Consider the following 20,214-nt stretch of genomic DNA (forward strand, 5'->3'; position numbering starts at 1 on the left):
AATTAAAAAAAAAAAAAAAAAGACTACTACTGGGGAGACGCCTGAGTGGCTCAGCTGTCGAGGATCTGCCTTTGACCCAGGGTGTGATCTTGGAGTACAGGTATCGAGTCCCACATCAGGGTCCTTGCATGGAGCCTGCTTCTCTCTCTGCCTGTGTCTCTGCCTCTCTCTGTGTGGCCTGTGTCTCTGCCTCTCTCTGTGTGTCTCTCATGAATAAATGAATAAAAAAAAAAAAAAGACTACTAGTGGGATCCTCAGCAGACCTGTTAAGAAGAGATGCGTGGAATAATATATTCAAGTACTGAAAGATCAAAATATAGCCACCAGGAATATTTTCCCTGGCAAATTTGTCTTCCATAGATATAGAAATGAAGATTTTCCAAAATAAAACCCAAGTTTACCCATAAACCTGTCCTACAAGAAATGTTAAAGGAATTCTTTCTAGATGAAATAAAAAGATTCTAAGCAGTAATTGATAACACATGACAACATAAATCTCTCTGCTAAACATAAATATTTACCTAATTATACCGTTGCAATTAGGCAGCACATGTCACTTTTATTTCTGATACAGATTCTTTTAAATAAAAGTATGTCATAAATCTAGGTAATAAGAATTACACAACATAAAATAGAATTTGTAATATAGGTAACAAAGTGCGTGCAAGTGTGAAAATAATAGGTAGAAGAGTTTTGCATGCAACTGATGATTTTTTCATCGTTTGTTTCACTTCTAATGTGTTTTAAGTAATCTCTAAGGTCTCTACAATGAAAATACATACAGAAGACAAAAGTTAATGAGAATGGCACCAAGGCATACCATGGGTATAACACCACAATTAAGGATAAAATGTAATAGCAAAACGTTATACAGAGGTATAAAATGTTTCAAAATTACCTTGATATCAAAGAAGTGTTTCTCTCATGCAAAGAGAGTAAAATTCACCAATAACTAGATAACATCATTATGACAACTCTGCTAGACATAATACAACATTCACTGACCACTAACCAAGAGAAATAAACAGAAGTCACAGACTATGTATGTGTGATATACAAATCCAAGACAAACATACACATAATTTCATTGGCAAAAGGCTTAAGCTTATTCTTATTTGAGTGACACTCACACTGTCTTTAAATGTACTGTTGTGAAAATTCTCATCCTATAACATAATACACGAGTAAACCTGAAACCACAACTCGCTAATGTGGTAGACTGTTCCAGAAAAAAGGAAGCACATTACTATGGAATTACCAAACCAGACTAAGATAAAATTTAATTCTAGTAATTCTACTTAAAAATTTGATATACTGGGCAGCCCGGATGGCTCAGTGGTTGGGTGTCTGCCTTCAGCCCAGGGTGTGATCCTGGAGACCCGGGATCAAGTCCCACGTCGGGCTCCCTGCATGGAGCCTGCTTCTCCCTCTGCCTGTGTCTCTGCCTCTCTCTCTCATGAATAAATAAAATCTTTAAAAAAAAAAAAAAAAGAACGTTAAAGAAATGTATTACATTATTATTATATTCCTCCTATACAGAATTTGAGGCTGTAATCCATTCTTTAAGACTGAGGACACAAACAACACCCTCATTTCTATTTTTTTTAAAGATTTTATTTATTTATTCATAGAGACACAGAGAGAGAGAAGCAGAGACACAGGCAGAGGGAGAAGTAGGCTCCATGCAGGGAGCCCAATGTGGCACTCGATCCCAGGACTCCAGGATCACACTGAGCCAAAGGCAGATGCTCAACCACTGAGCCACCCAAGGTGTCCCAACACCTTCATTTCTAAGTAAACACGATGAAAGTTGTAAAATACGCTGACAGCCACTGTATGTAAAATTAATATTTGGGATTAAATTCAGATGCAGTGTAAGGAAAATAAAAGAAAAATGTAATGATTAATTTTCCCTAAAGTAAAATTACATTTCTAAGCAAAAGGTCTTTTTAATATGGGGATTCTAGGGGTGACTGGGTGGTCAGTTGCTTAAGCATCTGTCTTTGGCACAGGTCATGATTTCAGGGTCCTGGGATCCTGCTCCACTTTGGGCTCACTACTAATCAGAGAGTCTGCTTCTCCATCTGCCTCTACCCTTATCCTGCTTATTGTCTTTCTCTCTCAAACAAATAAATAAAATATTTTAAAAACATATAGGCACTGGGCAGCCCAGGTGGCTCAGCGGTTTAGCACCTGCCTTCGACCGAGAGCATGATCCTGGAGACCCAGGATCGAGTCCCACATCGGGCTCCCTGAATGGAGCCTGCTTCTCCTTCTGCCTGTGTCTCTGCCTCTCTTTCTGTGTCTCCCATGAATAAATAAACAAAATCTTTAAATAAATATATATATGTGTGTGTGAATTTTACTAATTTTCTTCCTCACTTCTTATAAAGCACATGCCCATGTCCTTTCAGAATTCTGATCTAAAAAAAAATCAGAGATAAGTCTCACATGTAACTAATTAGAAAATGAAAGTGAAACACATAACAAAGTCAAAAGAACTTGATATAAGACAAAATTATAATATGATGCAATTATTAACAAATCAGGCAACATGGGACACCTGGGTGGCTCAGCGGTTGAGCATCTATGCCTTCCGCTCGGGGCAAGATCCTGGAGTCCTGGAATCGAGTCCCACATCGGGCTCCCTGCATGGAACCTGCTTCTCCTCCCTCTGCCTGTGTCTCTGCCTCTCTTTCTGTGTCTCACATGAATAAATAAATAAAATCCAAAAAAAAAAAAAAAAAGTCAGGTAACAAGACCTTACTAAAGGCTACAAGTTCTGAGTTCTAAGTGTTCTGTCTCCCCTATGGCATTTATGATGGATGAATTTATGGGACGCCTGGGTGGCTCAGCGATTGAGCCTCTACCTACACCTTCAGCTCAGGGCGTGATCCTGGAGTCCCAGGATCCAGTCCCACATCAGTCTCCCTGCATGGATCCTGCTTCTCCCTCTGCCTAGGTCTCTGCCTCTCTTTTTCTGTGTCTCTCATGAATAAATAAGTAAAATATTTTTTAAAAAATGATGTATGAATTTAGGAAACAAGTAGATACATTACATTATTTCTCCAATGAGGAATGGAACACATAAATTGGGGATTTCTAATATTAGTTAATATGAAGAAAAATTAACTTTTGAAGGGAAATAAAGCATTAGATTTTCTCATTTTAGGGAGGTGCTTTGTTATCTAATGAAGGTGCTAAATCTCAATTTTGCAGCATGAAGTTTAAACCATCTAAAATATTAAAAAGGATAAACCATAAAATATTAGATATCTGTCTCCAGTGTTCCCAGGATTTCTGCATCAAATCTCAGTATGACTACACCTACTCTGAGACACATTTCTCCCATGACAAAAAACAGAACTTACAAAGGGCTAATAAGCATAGAGATCCTCAAAAGTAGGGATTTTTCTCAGGGCTCTCAGAGCAATGGAGAAGCTCTCAGATTATGGTGACCCTTCCATTCCCAGAGGAGTCTCCTGGACCTCTCTGTAGATGTGATGGACCATCACTGGAGCTAAAGGAGAGTCCTTAGTGAAGGTAAGATCATGATAATGTTGCATAGCAGATGTCCCTCTGTGAGAGGGAGAAAAATAACACAAGGCTTCTCAAACTCATTTCTATTCAAGGAGACCTATTCCAATCACTGTTTAAGGTCTATCTTCCCCCTTCACATGTGGACCTTTGCTTCATTCATTCCCACCTACCTGGATGGAAGGCTGCTTTCTCCTTTCTCCTCATATCCCAGAGCTGCTTCTCTTGCTCCAAAAAGATGACCAGGTCTGGCCTGGACACATTGAGACCTGTTGATTAGAAAAAAGGAAAATGAGTATTGCTGGAGAGCCTAACTTTTAATCATGATTGTGCTCAGTCAGCAGAGAAGAAGGGACATTGTAGAATTCTAGAAAATGGTTTCCCAAATCATGTTACCCAACAGGTCCCTTTAGAACACAGGAAACATTTCTAATGATTACATCCTGACTCCACTTACAAGTACTACCCTTCACAGTGAGTGAGAAAATAAGAGTATAACATGTGGGCAGTATCATTTTATGCCACTCAATGTTTAGAATTGCCACTCATCTATAGAAGTAATGATGTTCCCTAAAGGAAGGGAAAATACAGCTGAAAAGGACACATCATGAAGATTTTTCTCTATGTCTAGAAACCCCTCATTTCCCATTCTGCCTGGATCTGAATTCCAGTCATTCAAAGAGGGTAACACCCCTTCCTAGGGACACTGTTCACATGAAGGAAGAACACCCAGAGCATAGTTAGGGAAATCTGTAAGAAGTCTCCTCACCCAAGAAGAGGAGGTGTCCGTAGTTCTCTAACATCACATCCCTGTACAATTCCCGCTGAGTGTGGTTCAGGCATCCCCACTCCTCCTGAGAGAATTCTATGGTCACATCCCTGAATGTCAGCAGTCCCTGCAATAAATACCACAGTTACCATGTGGCCACAGGCAGAGTTCACAGTGTACCTAAGATGAAAGAGGGAGTTAATGTCACCAGCTAGACCCTAAGACATGACCTTCCCTGCTTTGTGACTTGAGTAAAAGAAAGACCTACGGGATGGAGGACTGAATGATTGAGAACCTCCACTCCCAGAAGTCAAATATATCAACTACACAAAGGTGAGAGCCCTCCTTGTCCAGTGAAATTGATGGGATGTGGAATAGGAGCCCATGGTCAAGAAAGAATTCTTGAGACAATTTGATGTGAAATGTTGGGGTTCTGGAGTGAATGATGAAGAAAGAATTGTTTAGATCTCTTTGGTGCAAAAAATGAGACCTTATGAAAGCATAGGGTCAGGACCCATGTCTAGAAAGAAATGGACTGGGACTGGGAGCAGTGACTCATTATGTAGCTCCAAGTGGGGAGGGGGTTAAGGATTGTGAACTCTGTAAGGAATTTGGAATATAGGTTTCCAGGATCTGGACATCTTAGTTGGTGTTATGATAATTTCCACTACTACTATCCAGTAAATCCTTAGTCATGAGACCCTTCAGATATAGATCAGTGGGCCATATGCTTAGAGGATGACAGCCTACTTTTATTGGGGAGATGGAGATAAAGGAAGTTTCCAAACCAATTTTCATATGTTAAAGAGGACTTAATAGGATCCTGAAGGTCTGGCTACTGTTAAGCTAAAGTTGCTTTTTGCCTCCAACAAAACATTAACATTGAGGCATTCTTGAGGAATGTCACACTCTGCCTGTCTCGGGTTTTTATCAATGGTTGAAGGAAATTTAATCTTATTCACACTTCTTTTGACTTTGTTCTCCTCATCAGAAACTACAAACAAGGAGTGACAGGATGACTCCTTCGGTTCAGAGTGGGCCTGGGTTGTGATCAGGGTGTGATCCCAGGGTCCCCAGATGAAGTCCCACATCAGGCTCCCTGCATGGAGCCTGCCTCTCTCTCTGTCTCTGCCTCTCTCTCTGTGTCTCTCATGAATAAATAAAATCTTTAAAATAAATAAAATGTTTTCTGCATATCACTAATTACATCTAAGATCCTTACAAATGATAAGAGGGAAAATATGACCATTATAGGGAAGGAATCTGGCAGAGAGCACCAAGCCAATAAAACCTAATCATTGTATAGACACAAATTCTTATCACACTCTAAGGCACACCGCAGGACACACCATCACTGGTGCTTTCTTGTGGTCAAAAACAGTAACTTAGAATATAAATTTGATTACAAAAATACAGTGGATTTATACCCAGTATAGTTTCTGTAGAAACTTCTTGTAGGCAGCAGACTTGAGCAAAGGAATATAGAAAGGGACCCCAGTGACCCTCTGGTTGACACAGATGGGACCATCAGGGGACCCACTTCTAAATATCTATATGCCCTCACTAACCAATGGACAACTTACAGCCAGGTACAGGTACCATAAAAAGGAAAATTCGAGTGACGCCTGGGTGGTTCAATGGTTGAGCATCTGCCTTCAGTTCAGGGCATGATCCTGGAGTTCTAGGATGGAGTCCCACATCAGGGTCCCTGCATAAAGCCTGCTTCTCCCTCTGCTTGTGTCTCTGCCTCTCTCTATATATGTCTCTCATGAAAGAAAGAAAGAGAAAAGAAAATTTTTTTTAAAAAAAGAGAAAATTCGCTAAGTCAAAGAGAAGAAAAGAAAAGAAAAGGAAATCTTTTTTTTAAAAAAGGGAAAATTCGCTAAGTCCACTAACTCCTCACCTTTCCCTTTTATTTTATTTTATTTTTTATTTTTATTTTTTTGTGATAGTCACAGAGAGAGAGAGAGAGAGAGAGAGAATGAGGCAGAGACACAGGCAGAGGGAGAAGCAGGCTCCATGCACCGGGAGACCGATGTGGGATTCGATCCCGGGTCTCCAGGATCGCGCCCTGGGCCAAAGGCAGGCGCCAAACCGCTGCGCCACCCAGGGATCCCTCACCTTTCCCTTTTAAATGCAGGCCCCACCCATTGTGTCCCTGCACAAAGCCTTTCCACGGGAATATTCAACAAAATTCTATATTTTTTGTTCGGCCTCTGAATTTGTTTCAATGCCCACTTGATTGCCTTCCACCCAATCATCAATCCTTGTTTGGGGTCCCCATCTAACTGGCAGAGACAACAGGATGATATACCAATTTCCATCTCTGTAATAGCTAGTATATTTTATTTTCTTATTTTAGTTTTAAAGACTTATGTATATTTTGGAAGGAGGACAGGAGGAGCACAAGGACAGAGACAGAACCTCAAGCCGACTCCCCTCTAAGCTCAGAGCCAGAAACAGGGCTGCATTCTAGGACCCTATTATCATAGGGTCTGAAAACAAGAGTGTGACACTTTTAGTGACTGAGCCACTCAGGTGACCCTCTAGTGTATTTTAGATAGAATATCTTTTTCAGAGATGCCTGGGTGGCTCAGCGGTTGAGTGTCTGCCTTCAGCTCAGGGCATGACCCTGGAGTTCCAGGATTGAGTCCCGAATCCGGCTCTCTGAGTGGTGCTTCTTCTCCCTATACCTATGTCTCTGCCTCTGTCTCTCATGAATAAATAAATAAAATCTTTTAAAAATATATATATATTCTTCACATTCTAAAGAGCAAGACTCTTGTGCCCCCCTTTTTAGTATGAAAACATTCCGAGTTATTCTTGACCTCATATCCATTGTGTTTATTTGTGCATTTTCTTATTCCTGGGCTACACAGAGCTGATAAAGTATCCAGATGGGACCTAAATGAGAAATATTTTCCTTCACTGATATTCCAGGTACAGACCTCATCAGTAATAGGAATGTTGAACTCAATGCCTTCCCCTATAGATCGATCTATCACAACGGGAATATTTTCAATACTTGCAGGACTTTAATTCAAAGTCACAACTGTTGATGGCCTATTGGAACCCAGGTGGGAGAGCGGAGAGAGGAGGCTCTGGGATATAGGGATTAATGGAAGCATTCTAAAGATCTAACCTTGAGTATCATTTCTGAAAACGTTTTAAAAATAGGAGAAAACATCACCCAGAAACTTCAGAACTAGAGGAATCAACTATTGCAATTTCTAAATGCAAGGAATTTCAGGGGGGGGAAATGACATGGCTTCTCCTGGGACAGAAGGCTTACCTGAGAACTGGCCATTTCTTCTTTCACCTCGTCCTCTAGACTTCTTTCTCTTGAGATATTTGTGGAAAACTCACAGCTTCTTTTCAAGAAAATGCCTTCATAGCCACCAAAAGAGCCTCTTCCCCAGTAAACGCCCCCCTGGAGGCAGGACCATAAAATGCAGAAAAGATGCACCTTCCTAGTCCTTTGTGTCGGAGCTATTCGGAAAACTATGAGCTCCTATTTGGAGACCAATCCCTGACTTTTCCTTCTCTGCTTCTCCCCCCACCAACAGAGGCCCACACTTTCAGCTACAGCTTCAGAACCGTGTGCTGCATGGACCTGACCCACCCAAGCTCACAGAGCAGAGACCCCGTAACCTGTCCTTGTTACGTGATCTCAACTCTCCTAAAGTAAATGGAAGCACATGTGCTTAAACCTCCCTTCACTCAGAATCACCTGGAGCCATTAATTAACACAACAAAATGGTGTGATTTCTACCCACTCCAATGGAATCTGAAGGGGAGGGCACCAGTTAACGATCGTTTTTCAAACGCCACAAGTGATCCTATTGGGAAGCATTTGGGGAGCTGACCAGGCAAACCACAGTAACCAAGCCTGTGGTTGTGACCAGATTTAGATTCCTGCCTTTTCCACTGATCAGAGTGTCTGGAGATTGACACATGTTCCCTCTTTCTGCTGCACTGAGGGAGAACACCTTAGCAAATGGAGCTTTCCCATATAAATGTAAATATCTCTTTCAAAAGAAAACTCAGGATTTCCAAGCTATTCCATAATCTCCCATTTATTTAAAATAACTAGCCTAGGGGCACCTGGGTGGTTCAGTCGGTTAAGTGTCTTCAGCTCAAATCATGATCTCAGGGTCCTGGGGTGGCCTCACATTGGGCTTCCTCCTCAGCAGGGAACCTGCTTCTGCCCCTCTTTATGTCCCCCTCTCATCTTCTCCCTCTCTCAAATAAATAAAATCTTTAAAAAATAAAATAAAATATCAGCCTAAAATAATCCTTATGATGAAGTTTTGGAATATAGGTGAGGTCTGGAGCTGATGACCAAGAAAGAATTCTTGAGACGTCCTTTGGTGCAAAATGGTGGTTTTATTAAAGTATGGGGACAGGACCTGCGGGCAGGAAGAGCGGCTGCCCTGGGCCTGTGAGGGGTGGCTGATTATATACCTGGGAGTTGGGAGGGGTTTGAGGATAGCATAGTGTCTAAGGAATTCTGGAAGCAAGGTTTCCAGGACCTTGAAAGGGCTAGCTATTGTTGGGAAAAGGCCACTTATTACTGTCTAATATAACCTGAGTCATGAGACCCTTCAGATGGATATTGGTGGGTCATGTGCTTGGGGGATGATCGCCAACATGTACCTTGGGGGTTTATAGATAAAGGAAATTTCTAAAGGAATTTTTATATGTTAAAGTAGGCTTGGAGGCTCCTGGGGGTCAGGCTAAGATTGCCTTCTGCCCTTAGCAAAGTATGAACAACGAGGCAATTGAGTCCATAGAGGAATGTCCCTCTGCCTGTTTCAGTCACTTGTCAATGTGCTGCCCCGGCTCATGATTTGTCCTCAACTAGCCCTCTGTTCCTCATTAATAATGAATTGCCTTCCTGGAGTGGCAATGCATTGTGTAACATACATTTGCTCTTTCCTTTTTCTGTGAATATATGTCTCCTGTTTTGAAATTGGAAATCCTACCTCCTTCTTCTTAGGTCACAGTGGCATGAAAGCAATATGCACTTGTCTTGGAGGTTCCCATAATTAAGAAATTATTTTTTTTCTCTTGCTAAATGGTTTACATCATTTTAATTATTAGATTGGCCAAAAAAATTGAGAATGTAGTAAAAAAAACAAAAAAACAAAAAAAAAAAACCACGTTTTCTTCTCCTAACATTCATTTTGTTGTATAGATCGACCTTCTCGCTTCATACCCAGAATATAACCAGAAGACAGAGGTGGGGATAAAAGAGGAACAGGCAGCCCGGGAGGCTCTGCGGTTTAGCGCCGCCTTCCGCCCCGGACGTGAATCTGGAGACCCAGAATCAGGCTCCTTGCATGGAGCCTGCTTCTCCCTCTGCCTGTGTCTCTGTGCCTCTCTCTCTCTCTCTCTCTCTCTCTCTCTCTCTCTCTCATAAATAAATAAAATCCTTAAGAAAAAAGAACAGTAGCTTTATTGCTTTGCCAGCAGACGAGGCTGCAGCAGGTCAGGATCTTCCAAACTGCAAGCCCACCTAGAGGAAGGGGCTGGGTTTTTGTGGGGAAGTTTGTGTGTGTGCTGCCAGCCCTGTTCGTCATGCTTGCTCTCCCAGGTTAAAATTTTCTCTTAAGATATCTGATTTACAGAAATGTGATACAGTATTCATTTGTAAACAAATTAAAGCATCAAGTTTTCTCTCTACTTGAACACTCTGAAACTCAAAATGTCTCTAGTAAGTACTCTTCCATGGCAATCAGTCATTTGCATCAATGCATTAAGAATATGTTTTTGTAAAAGGACACCATCGGGGGAAGAAAAAAAAGGACACCATTGGAATCTTGGTTATTTTATGAAGGCTTTCACTGGAATGTCATATTTCAGAGACATACACAGACTCAGATATGACCAAACTGCTCTAAGGAACTAAGGTTGACTTTATGAAACATGGAGCCACAAAGCCACTTGGAAATATTGGCCTGATACCTTGCATAATTACAAAGTTCCCAGCAGCCTCACCAGGTGAGTAAAGAATGTCACTTCCTGGCAGGTGCAGGAAACTCAGGATACTTTGGGGACCTCATGAAGAGGAATCTACCCAAATCTACAGATATTGCAGGCATATCTGATGACAAATACTTGGCTTTGCTTGGCTTCTGGCCTGGAGAGGCTACTAAAAGTTCAACCTAGAGATTCCTTATAAAAAGTTCCAGCATAATAAAAAAAAAAAAAAAAAAAAAAAAAGTTCCAGCAAAGCAGATTCTAAAAGATCTAATTTTTATTTTATTTATGATAGGCACACAGTGAGAGAGAGAGAGAGAGGCAGAGACACAGGCAGAGGGAGAAGCAGGCTCCATGCACCGGAAGCCCAACGTGGGATTCGATCCCTGGTCTCCAGGATCACGCCCTGGACCAAAGGCAGGTGCTAAACCGCTGCGCCACCCAGGGATCCCAGATTCTAAAAGATCTATATGATCAATCATTATTCTTGCTGAGCTTAAGTAAATAGGCCAAGTTTATTAAAACTGGACTTGTTTTGCAGACAGGCCAGCCCTTATTTGGCTACCTCTGATTAAAAATGAGGCTTATTGGGGCACCTCAGTGGCTTGGCTGGTAAAGTTTCTGCCTTTGGCTCAGGTCATGATCCCAGGGCCCTGGGATCAAGCCCTGCATCGGGCTCCCTGCTCAGTGGGGAGTCTGCTTCTATCTCTCCCTCTGCTGCTCCCCCTCCTGGTGCTCTCTCTCTGTCAAATAAATAAATAATATCTTAAAAAAAAGAATTTGACTTAAAAAAATGAGGGTTATTATAGAGAGCAACTATGTCTTCAATAACACGCCTTCACAAATGTAAAATTCTAGTTGTGATTGTCTTTGTTTACCTAACCTTGAACAACTTGACGTAAACCTCAGAGAAATTGCCACAATAGCTCATGTATAGACAATCATCTTATTTCTTATTCTGTCAGGATAACAGGACCCCATAGGCATATGATTATTGAAACAGCTAAAAAAAAAAAAAAAAAAAAAAAAGAATAGGATTGCTTCCTCCAAAATTGTGTAACCCAGCTAGCACTCTAACCAATTCTCTATGGCTAGGATGACAATCAGTTTCCTAAAAGCCAGAACATACCTCACTCTAGGGTTAACTATGAACTTAACAGAGATAATGGATGACCCTATTTTCTTTATGATTGAATTAGATGATACATTTAGGGATACCCAAAACTGTATGACTGTCTTCTAATATGACCCAATGGCTATGCCACTCTAATTCATGGCCAGGCTTTGATAGGCTATGGCTGGATAGGCCACTGTAGTCTAGGCTGTGCCTGGATGCACAGATGCATTATTTCCATTATCACCCCAGCCAACCTTCCAAATTTAAAACAGCACTGAACACATTTTGTTTCACTGTTATGATTACCTAGTATCCATCTTTGTTCCCTCTTTGAGACCAGAGGATGTTTGGAACATAGAACTCTTTTTTTTTTTTTTAAGATTTTATTTGTTTATTCATGAGAGACAGAGGCAGAGACACAGGCAGAGGAAGAAGCAAGCTCCCTACAAGGAGCCCGACGTGGGACTCAATCCCGGATCCCGGGATCACACCCTGAGCTGAAGGTAGACTCTCAACCACTGAGCCACTCAGGCGTCCCGGGACATAGAACTCTTAATAAGTACATGGTCAAAGCCCTAAATGACACTCAATGTAGCATTTCTCTATTAAATACTAAAGTAACACAAATGTGTGAAGCAGTTTTACAAAATAGATGTTTTAACTGTTGCACAAGGTAGAACTTACACTATCATAACGGAATGCTGTGTGTATACATTCCAGATTACCACAAAAATATATCTGGGCTACTATCTGACATGAATACTCAAATTGGTGCTTTAAATAATACCTTTCCTTTAGTGGTTGCTTTAAACTCCTGAACTGGAGGAAAATTATTAAAGGTCAACTGTCAAAAGTCTTCACTTTCTCAATTTAATATTAACCTTGTTTTGTGATTTCTCGTGTCTCACTGCCTACTGCGAAGACTCCTTCACTGCCATAACTTCCAAATGACAGATGATCCTATCTTCCCAAGGAGGTTCATGTGTTGTCCTCATTAGATTCAGCTGCCTTCTCCTTTTTATAACTCCCCAATATATACCCCAAGTGACCAATATTGACCCACAGGTAGGGACATTTCTATGCCCCTACTCGGCAGGAAGAAGTTACAGAAGATGAGACCTTCCACTTTCAACAACCTCAAAGATTTAAGGGTCAAAACTGTTCAGGGGGGAAATGATGGGGGAAACAGGACTAGCTAAGGACAGAACACAAGCCCAAAGCAACACATTGACAAGTTCTTGAAACAGGCAGAGGGATATTCCTCTATGGACTCAACTGCCTCAATGTTCATACTTTGCTAAGGGCAAAAGACAATCTTAGATTGACCCCTAAGAGCCTGTAAGTCTACTTTAATGTGTAAAAATTCCTTTAGAAATTTCCTTTATCTCTAAACCCCCAAGGGACATGCTGGCAATCATCACCCAAACACGTGGCCCGCCGATATACATATGAAGGGTCTCATGACTCAGGTTTTACTAGACAGTAATAATTGACCTTTTCCCAATAATAGTTAGCCCCACGAAGGTCCTGGAAACTTTGCTTCCAAAATTCCTTAGAGAGTATGCTATCCTAAAACCCCTCCCACCTCCCAGGTATATAATCAGCCACTTCTCACAGGCCCAGCGCAGCAGTTTTTCTTCCCAAGGGTCCTGTCTCTGGGCTTTAATAAAACCACCATTTTGCACCAAAGATGTCTCAAGAATTCTTTCTTGGTCGTCGGCTCTGGACCTCACTTCATCAATTATGATATAAAAAGTTAACCTATGGTATCAGCTATCTTCCTCATAGAAGTCCCCATCAAATTGATTGTTCGTATATATATATGAGCCTCACAAAAGAAGGAAATAATTCCGTTTCGGCCACAGAATAAACCTAGAGGACGTTTTTTAAAGTTCTGTTGAAGCCATGCCTGCGCCCCTCTGGCCAATTTAGTAGTCTGTAAATTTCAGCATGCACCTTTAGCCTGGGTGAGTGATGAAGTAAACTTTTCCTTGAATATGTGTACGTCATTCACTGTTTCCTAGAAAGACAGGGACTCCAACCTTCATGCACAAGGTCCCCGAGGGCACCCATACACAACCTCCAAGCACTCCATAGCGTCTGTAGGTGGCACCAGTGGGTCTACAGGCATCAGCAAGTGTTACAGACTACCCTGCTTCCCTTCTACTGATTAGCTGCCCTCAAGTTTCTTTAAAATTCTGAGGACCACCAAAATCCTTGGAGTTGGTTCTTGGACAGGAGTCCGTCTTCTACCCAAGTGGTTGGCCTCCTAAATAAAGCTGAAGTTCCTTTCTAACCAAAACCCATGCCTTGTGTATTGGCTTCATGAAGGAACGGGAGCTGGCCTGGGGTTTAGGGGGAAAATTGTGGGATCCTTTAACGCAACGGGAAGACCATTCTTGTGATGCTTTATGGGGTAATGTAAAATTAATTGAGGGAGCAGAGGAACAGGACTTGGGCTCAGAAAGAGTGACTTTTATTTTATATTTTTATTCTTTTTAAGATTTTATTGGAGAGAGAAACAGCAAGAGTTGGGGGGGAGGCACCTGGGTGGTTCAGGGGTTAAGCATCTGACTTCGGATCAGGGCATGATCCTGGGGTCCTGGAATTGAGTCCCACATCAGGCTCCTCACCAGGAGCCTGCTGTTCCCTCTGCCTATGTCTCTTTCTGTGTCTCTCATGAATAAATAAATAAAATTTAAATAAAAAAGAGTCAGGCGGGGTGGGGGGGCAGAGGGAAAGGGACAAACAGAGTCTCCACTGAGTAAGGGACCCCACTACAGGGCTCTATCCCAGGAACCTGAAATCATGACCCAAGCCAAAGTCAGATATGTAAACAACTAAGCCACCCAGGTGTCCCAAGAACAACTCTTTTAATGTTTGAAGTTAATGATTATATGCTTAGTACTGGAGGGTGAGGTATGCTTCTGTAGGGGGTATTAAGTCCTATATATTTCCACAAATTTCTCTTTTTTAAAAGATTTTATTTATTTATTCATGAGAGACAGAGAGAGAGAGGCAGAGACACAGGCAGAGGGAGAAGCAGGCTCCATGTAGAGAGCCCGACATGGAATTCGATCCCAGGACTCCAGAATCACGCCCTGGGCCGAAGGCAGGCCTTTAACCGCTGAGCCACCCAGGAATCCCCGGATTTCTCTTTTTTTTAAATTAAAGGTTAGTTTATTGGGAAGAGAGAGAGTATGACAGAGAGAGAGAAAGAGAATGGGATTGGTGGGAGGGGCAGAGAGAGAGACAGTCTCAAGCAGATTCTGCACTGCGCTGGCAGCCCAACTCCATGGGGCTCCATCCCAGGACCAGAGATCAAAACCTAAGCCAAAATCAAGTGTCTGCAGGTCAGCAGACAGTGCCACACAGGCATCACTCCTCAAATTTATACACCTGAAAATACTTTGAAAAATTTCTATGGTGCTTTTCATTTAGTTCAGTATTAACTATTGGTGAGAAGTAAAGGAAGTCATGAGATCCTTTGAGGATAGAGAAGCCAGCACTTATTGGATCCTCATCAAAACTATGCAGGCAGGGATGCCTGCCTTCAGCTCAGGTCATGATCTCAGGGACCTAGGATCAAAACCCAAGGCAGGGACCCTGATCTATGGGAAGGCTGCTTCTCCATTTCCCTCTTCCTGTAGCTCCCCCTACTTGTGCTGTATCTCTAATAAATAAATAAATAAATAAATAAATAAATAAATAAATAAAAACTTTAAAAATTATAAACAATAAAAAGCAACTATGCAGGTGAAAGGACAGCCATCTGATCTAAAAAGTGAATATTTTTCTGTTTCTCTCATCATCTCACCAATGACCAATTTTCTGTCTTTAAACTTTTTTTGTAGTTTCAAATTTTAATTCACTATTAGTTAACACATAGTGTAATAGTTCCAGCACTAGAATTTAGTGATTCATCACTTATATATACAACACCCAGCGCTCATCACTCATGCCCTCCTTACACCTTCACTCATTTCATCCACTCCTTAAACAATATCCTCCATAGCCCTGAGTTCCCTCTTTTATTCCTCCTACATTCAATTGTCTCATAGCTTAAATTCCATGTATCAATGAACTCATAAGGCATTTGTCTTTCTCTAACTTATGTCACTTAGCATAATATGTGAGCTCAATCCAAGTCATTGCAAATGGCAAGATTTCATTATTTTTTGCAGCTGAGTAATATTCCATTGTATATAAAAATCCTTCAATCTTTAAGGCAGTTGATGGATGAAGGGCTCATCTTCTATAACTTCTTCCCCTTGACAGAGGTTGTAGCTGTGTTGCTACCTATAGACCAAAATAGGTCGCTATCTGTTCCTACAAGGAACTATTACTTCAACTATGTGGCATGAAAATAAAACATTAAAAAGGGGGTTGCCGATTCCTGGGTGGCGCAGCGGTTTGGCGCCTGCCTTTAGCCCAGGGCATGATCCTGGAATCCCGGGATCGAATCCCACATCGGGCTCCCGCTGCATGGAGCCTGCTTCTCCCTCTGCCTATGTCTCTGCCTCTCTCTCTGTCTCTCTGTGTGACTATCATAAATAAATAAATAATTTTAAAAAATTTTTTAAAAAAAGGGGGTTGCCAAGGTGGCTCAGTTGGTTAAGCATCCAACTCTCGATTTTGTCTTAGGTCATGCTCTTAGGGCCCTGAGATCCAGCTCCACATCTGGATCTGGGCCTAGCTCAGCATCTGCTGAACATTTTTCCCTCTCCCTTTGCCCCTTCCCTGCCCCCCACTTCATCTAATTTGCATGTGGTCTCTCAAAAAATTTTTATTAAAAAATTGTTTTATCCAAAAAAAAAAAACAAAAAAAAATTGTTTTATTTTAAAGGTATAAATTACCTTTAAATTAAATTATCTTATTTTATGTTATTAATTTAATTATTAAATTAATAACTAATAATTAAAATATCATTAACCAAAAAACATTGAAGTAAAAGGTTAGTTTAAAAGTAAATGTGTTGGGATCCCTGGGTGGCGCAGCGGTTTGGCGCCTGCCTTTGGCCCAGGGCGCGATCCTGGAGACCCGGGATGGAGTCCCACATCGGGCTCCCAGTGCATGGAGCCTGCTTCTCCCTCTGCTTGTGTCTCTGCCTCTCTCTCTCTCTCTCTCTCTGTGACTATCATAAAAAAATAAAAATAAAAATAAAAAAATAAAAGTAAATGTGCATATCAAATAAATAGGTTTAAGAAGACCATGAAGGAAAATCTGAAAGGACTTGAGTATGATGATTTCAGTTTGCAGTGAGAAAAACAGGAACCTGGCTGGGAAGACTTCTCTTGGTAAAATAACAGCATGTGATGACACCAGAGAAATTTCCTGTTGCTTGCTTTTAGTTTCATCCTAAAGCCATTTTCCGGAGGTCCAGTCCTCTTCTGCTGAAAATAGATTACAGAATTTGAGGGGCTTTGTGATTCTGATGCTATGCTTGTATGATTGAGGTTGTTTTAAGGCTATCAATGGGAACCAGTGTGTCTGATCTAGCTCCCCACTCATAGTCCATTATGCTCATGTTACAAAATGAGCTCATGTTGGTGTTATGACTCTATTAAAATGAAGATGATTTTTTTTTCTTTTTTTTGATGATTTTCTTTTGTGCTACTACATAGCCACAATTCATTTTAGGGCAGGAGGAACACAGATGGCAGGTCTGTGGCACAGATGCATCTGCCTCTTAGAAATTTAAGATTCTTCACACAGTGGCCAATTTTTTTTTTTTACGTTGTTTTTATTTTTTATTTTTTATTATTTTTAAAGATTTTATTTATTTATTCATGATAGACATAGAGAGAGAGAGAGAGAGGCAGAGACACAGGCAGAGGGAGAAGCAGGCTCCATGCTGGGAGCCCGATGCGGGACTCGATCCCAGATCCCAGGACCACGCCCTGGACCAAAGGCAGGCGCTAAACCGCTGATCCCCACTGTGGCCGATTTAAATGCTTGATGCATTCTGTACATGAGATTCTGAATGAATCCAAACACAAAGGACATCAATGTCGATCAGTAGAGAGTGGCAGTCAACTTCAGCACCCGATAGCCATCCCACAGGGATTCCCACTTAAAATACAAATAATTTAGCTGCTCCACCAGGGGAAGCATAGAAGAATCAGCCAATGAGACTGCAGCCAATGAGTACTCTGAATACAGCCAGGCTAACTCCAGAAAAAAATGAGACACAAAATATTGTAGGCCATTTCCATGGTGACACCTGAAAGAGCAAGATCCCTCTAACTAGCACACTCATTCACAGCTAAAACCTTTAGGTAGTGCTGAATAGTTCAACCACTAGGATGGAAATAAACAATCACAATGTCAAAAAGGAATAGAAAATCAACCTCCAACGATCTGGTAGGAAACATATTTAACACACATGGATTATATATTCCCAAGTGTCTAAATGAACCAAAAATCACACTAATGATGATCTCTTAATTCTCAAGTGGCCTAAATGAGAACCCTTCAATATACCTAATTTTTGTGTTTAGGTACCCACCTCAAGATGGCCAACTATTAAACAAAAGAACCAAGGGGGATAAATATTTTACTGGTATTGAGAACCTTGTAAAGAAACAGTGACAAGGTAGTAACCAGGCAGGAAAACATATAAGGAATCTTCTGGAATAGTGACAAAAAAATGAACTAAAAAAATATCAACTCCTGAAGAAGTACTTCCTACGGCCCCACCTTCTTTTTATACTTTAAATAGGATGCAGAAGATGAGGCATTAAAACCAAATCTGCTGTGAGAGAATAAGAATTCTTGTCCCCTTAAATATCCTCCTAGCTGGAGTAAAAATTAAACGGACATGAGCAGAGTAACAGGAGAAAATCAAATTAAATAAATGAATGTGGGATCCCTGGGTGGCGCAGCGGTTTAACGCCTGCCTTTGGCCCAGGGCACGATCCTGGAGACCCAGGATCGAATCCCACGTCGGGCTCCCGGTGCATGGAGCCTGCTTCTCCGTCTGCCTATGTCTCTGCCTCTCTCTCGCTCTCTCTTTGTGACTATCATAAATAAATAAAAATTAAAAAAATAAAAAATAAATAAATAGATGAATGTATAGGGAATGTACGTAGGCATCGAAATTCCAAAGAATGTGAGGCAAGATGAGGTACAAATGGCATCATGAACTAAGGCAAAAGGGGTCAGGAGTGTGGAGCTTCAAAGAAGAGGAAAACACTTTACAGAGTGATAAGAAGAAAATATATTTGGGAATTAGATATGTGTCCTACCTTACAGGTGGGTCACTGGGATAAACTATGTCTCTGTGAATAACCCTTATCTGGGAAAGACCCTCAATTTAGATCTACTGTGTGGTTAAGGGAGCAGGAAAGGTTTTCTTGAGCCTGCAGGTTCTCAAGTATCTTCAACTCAAATTATCCACAGACCCAATAGGTATATTTAGTGGTTGGTGGATGGGGAGGCTGTCCTGAAGAATTCAGTTCTCCCATCTGTAACTTCCTTAGGAGTTTCACATGTTAAAAGTTGACCTGAAAAAAAAAAAGTTGACCTGGTAGATTGTTTGACATCACTGATCAGCATTGAAGTCTAACAATAGGTCAGTATAGTCAAAGTCACTTCAGGAGTCGATGACCCAGGTATATTTTCAAAGTTAGCCCTGTGGCTCAAGGAATATAATTAAATGAGGCATTTATAAGAAAACAAAAGAAGAAATATGTTAATGATTAGAACAAATGCTAAGCCAGTTTCTGACCTCTAAGACTAGCCAGTTGAGCAGACATCTAGATATCAGACTTGAACTATCTTCAGATAGAGTGAGGACAGATAGCAACCACCTGATATATCTTCCTGGTTTATAGTTGAAATGCATCTGTTCATGTGTTCAGGAGTACATCGAGTGATTAAGGTGGTCTATACATGAGCTATTAGGAAGATTTTGTGGGATGGCTGGGTGGCTCAGCAATTTGGCGCCTTCCTTTGGCCCAGGTCGTGATCCTGGAATCCCAGGATCGAGTCCTACATTGGGCTCCCCGCATGGAGCCTGATTCTACCTCTGCCTGGGTCTCTGCCTCTCTGTGTCTCATGAATAATTTTTTTTAAAGGAAGATTTTGTTACATAAGGTCATTTATATTAAGTCTACAGATCTCATGAATAAAGGGAGATTTATTTTCAATGATTCCAAGGCAGAAATGTGGGAGAAAAATCAAAATATTAATTTGGGGATTTGGAGCCAGTTATGGATGACACCAGGAGAAATCAGGATCTCACCTAGTTTGTAATGAATAGTACTGAAATAGTTCTCTACAAAGATGTATTATTGAAACAAACTGTTCTCTATAATCACCCTCGCTGTTACCAAACATAGCCAAAAGAACACTGTATTCATCGTAAAATAAAGGTAGTTCAAGAAAGAACATTGGGAAATGTCTGCGTGGCTCAGCAGTTGAGCGTCTGCCTTTGGCTCACGCCATGATCCCAGGGTTCTGGGATGGAGTCCCACATCAGGCTCCCCGGGGAAGCCTGCTTCTCCCTCTGTCTATGTCTCTGACTCTCTCCATCTCTCATGAATAAAGAAATAAAATCTTAAAAAAAAAAATAGAACACTAGGCGTGAATTTTTGCATAAATAATTGCATCAAGAATAGAGGTTTGACTTATAGATTTTAAAAAATAACTTTGGTGAACTATTCACAATGATTCTCCAGATTGAACTTTAATAGCCTCTCCAGGCCAGAGGTCATGCAAAATCCTTGCCATCAGATGTTGCCTGCAGTACATACATGTATAGATAAATTCCACTCTTCTTGAGGTCCCCAAATATCCTAGGTCCTG

At 41.1% G+C, this 20,214-nt stretch overlaps 1 protein-coding gene across 4 annotated transcripts in view; it reads right to left on the reverse strand.

The window, feature by feature from the left end:
* Window positions 1–609: 609 nt before the first annotated feature.
* Window positions 610–20,214, reverse strand: part of LOC140600269 (KRAB domain-containing protein 5-like) — a 46,412-nt gene continuing 26,807 nt past the window's right edge. For 2 of the 4 annotated variants that reach the window (XM_072768442.1, XM_072768441.1), the window contains 3 exons: window positions 4,307–4,433; window positions 3,711–3,806; window positions 610–1,471 (listed from right to left, as the gene is read on the reverse strand). In XM_072768442.1, coding sequence (XP_072624543.1) covers window positions 1,455–1,471; window positions 3,711–3,806; window positions 4,307–4,433 — 240 coding nt within the window. In that variant the 3' untranslated portion in view covers window positions 610–1,454. Of the gene's footprint in view, window positions 1,472–3,696; window positions 3,807–4,306; window positions 4,434–7,598; window positions 7,995–20,214 lie in introns of those variants that run through there. The other 2 variants (XM_072768450.1, XM_072768453.1) reach the window with 2 other exon arrangements.

This window comes from Canis lupus, chromosome 1, assembly GCF_048164855.1.
Source record: "Canis lupus baileyi chromosome 1, mCanLup2.hap1, whole genome shotgun sequence".
In the NCBI taxonomy this organism is placed as follows: domain Eukaryota; kingdom Metazoa; phylum Chordata; class Mammalia; order Carnivora; family Canidae; genus Canis; species Canis lupus.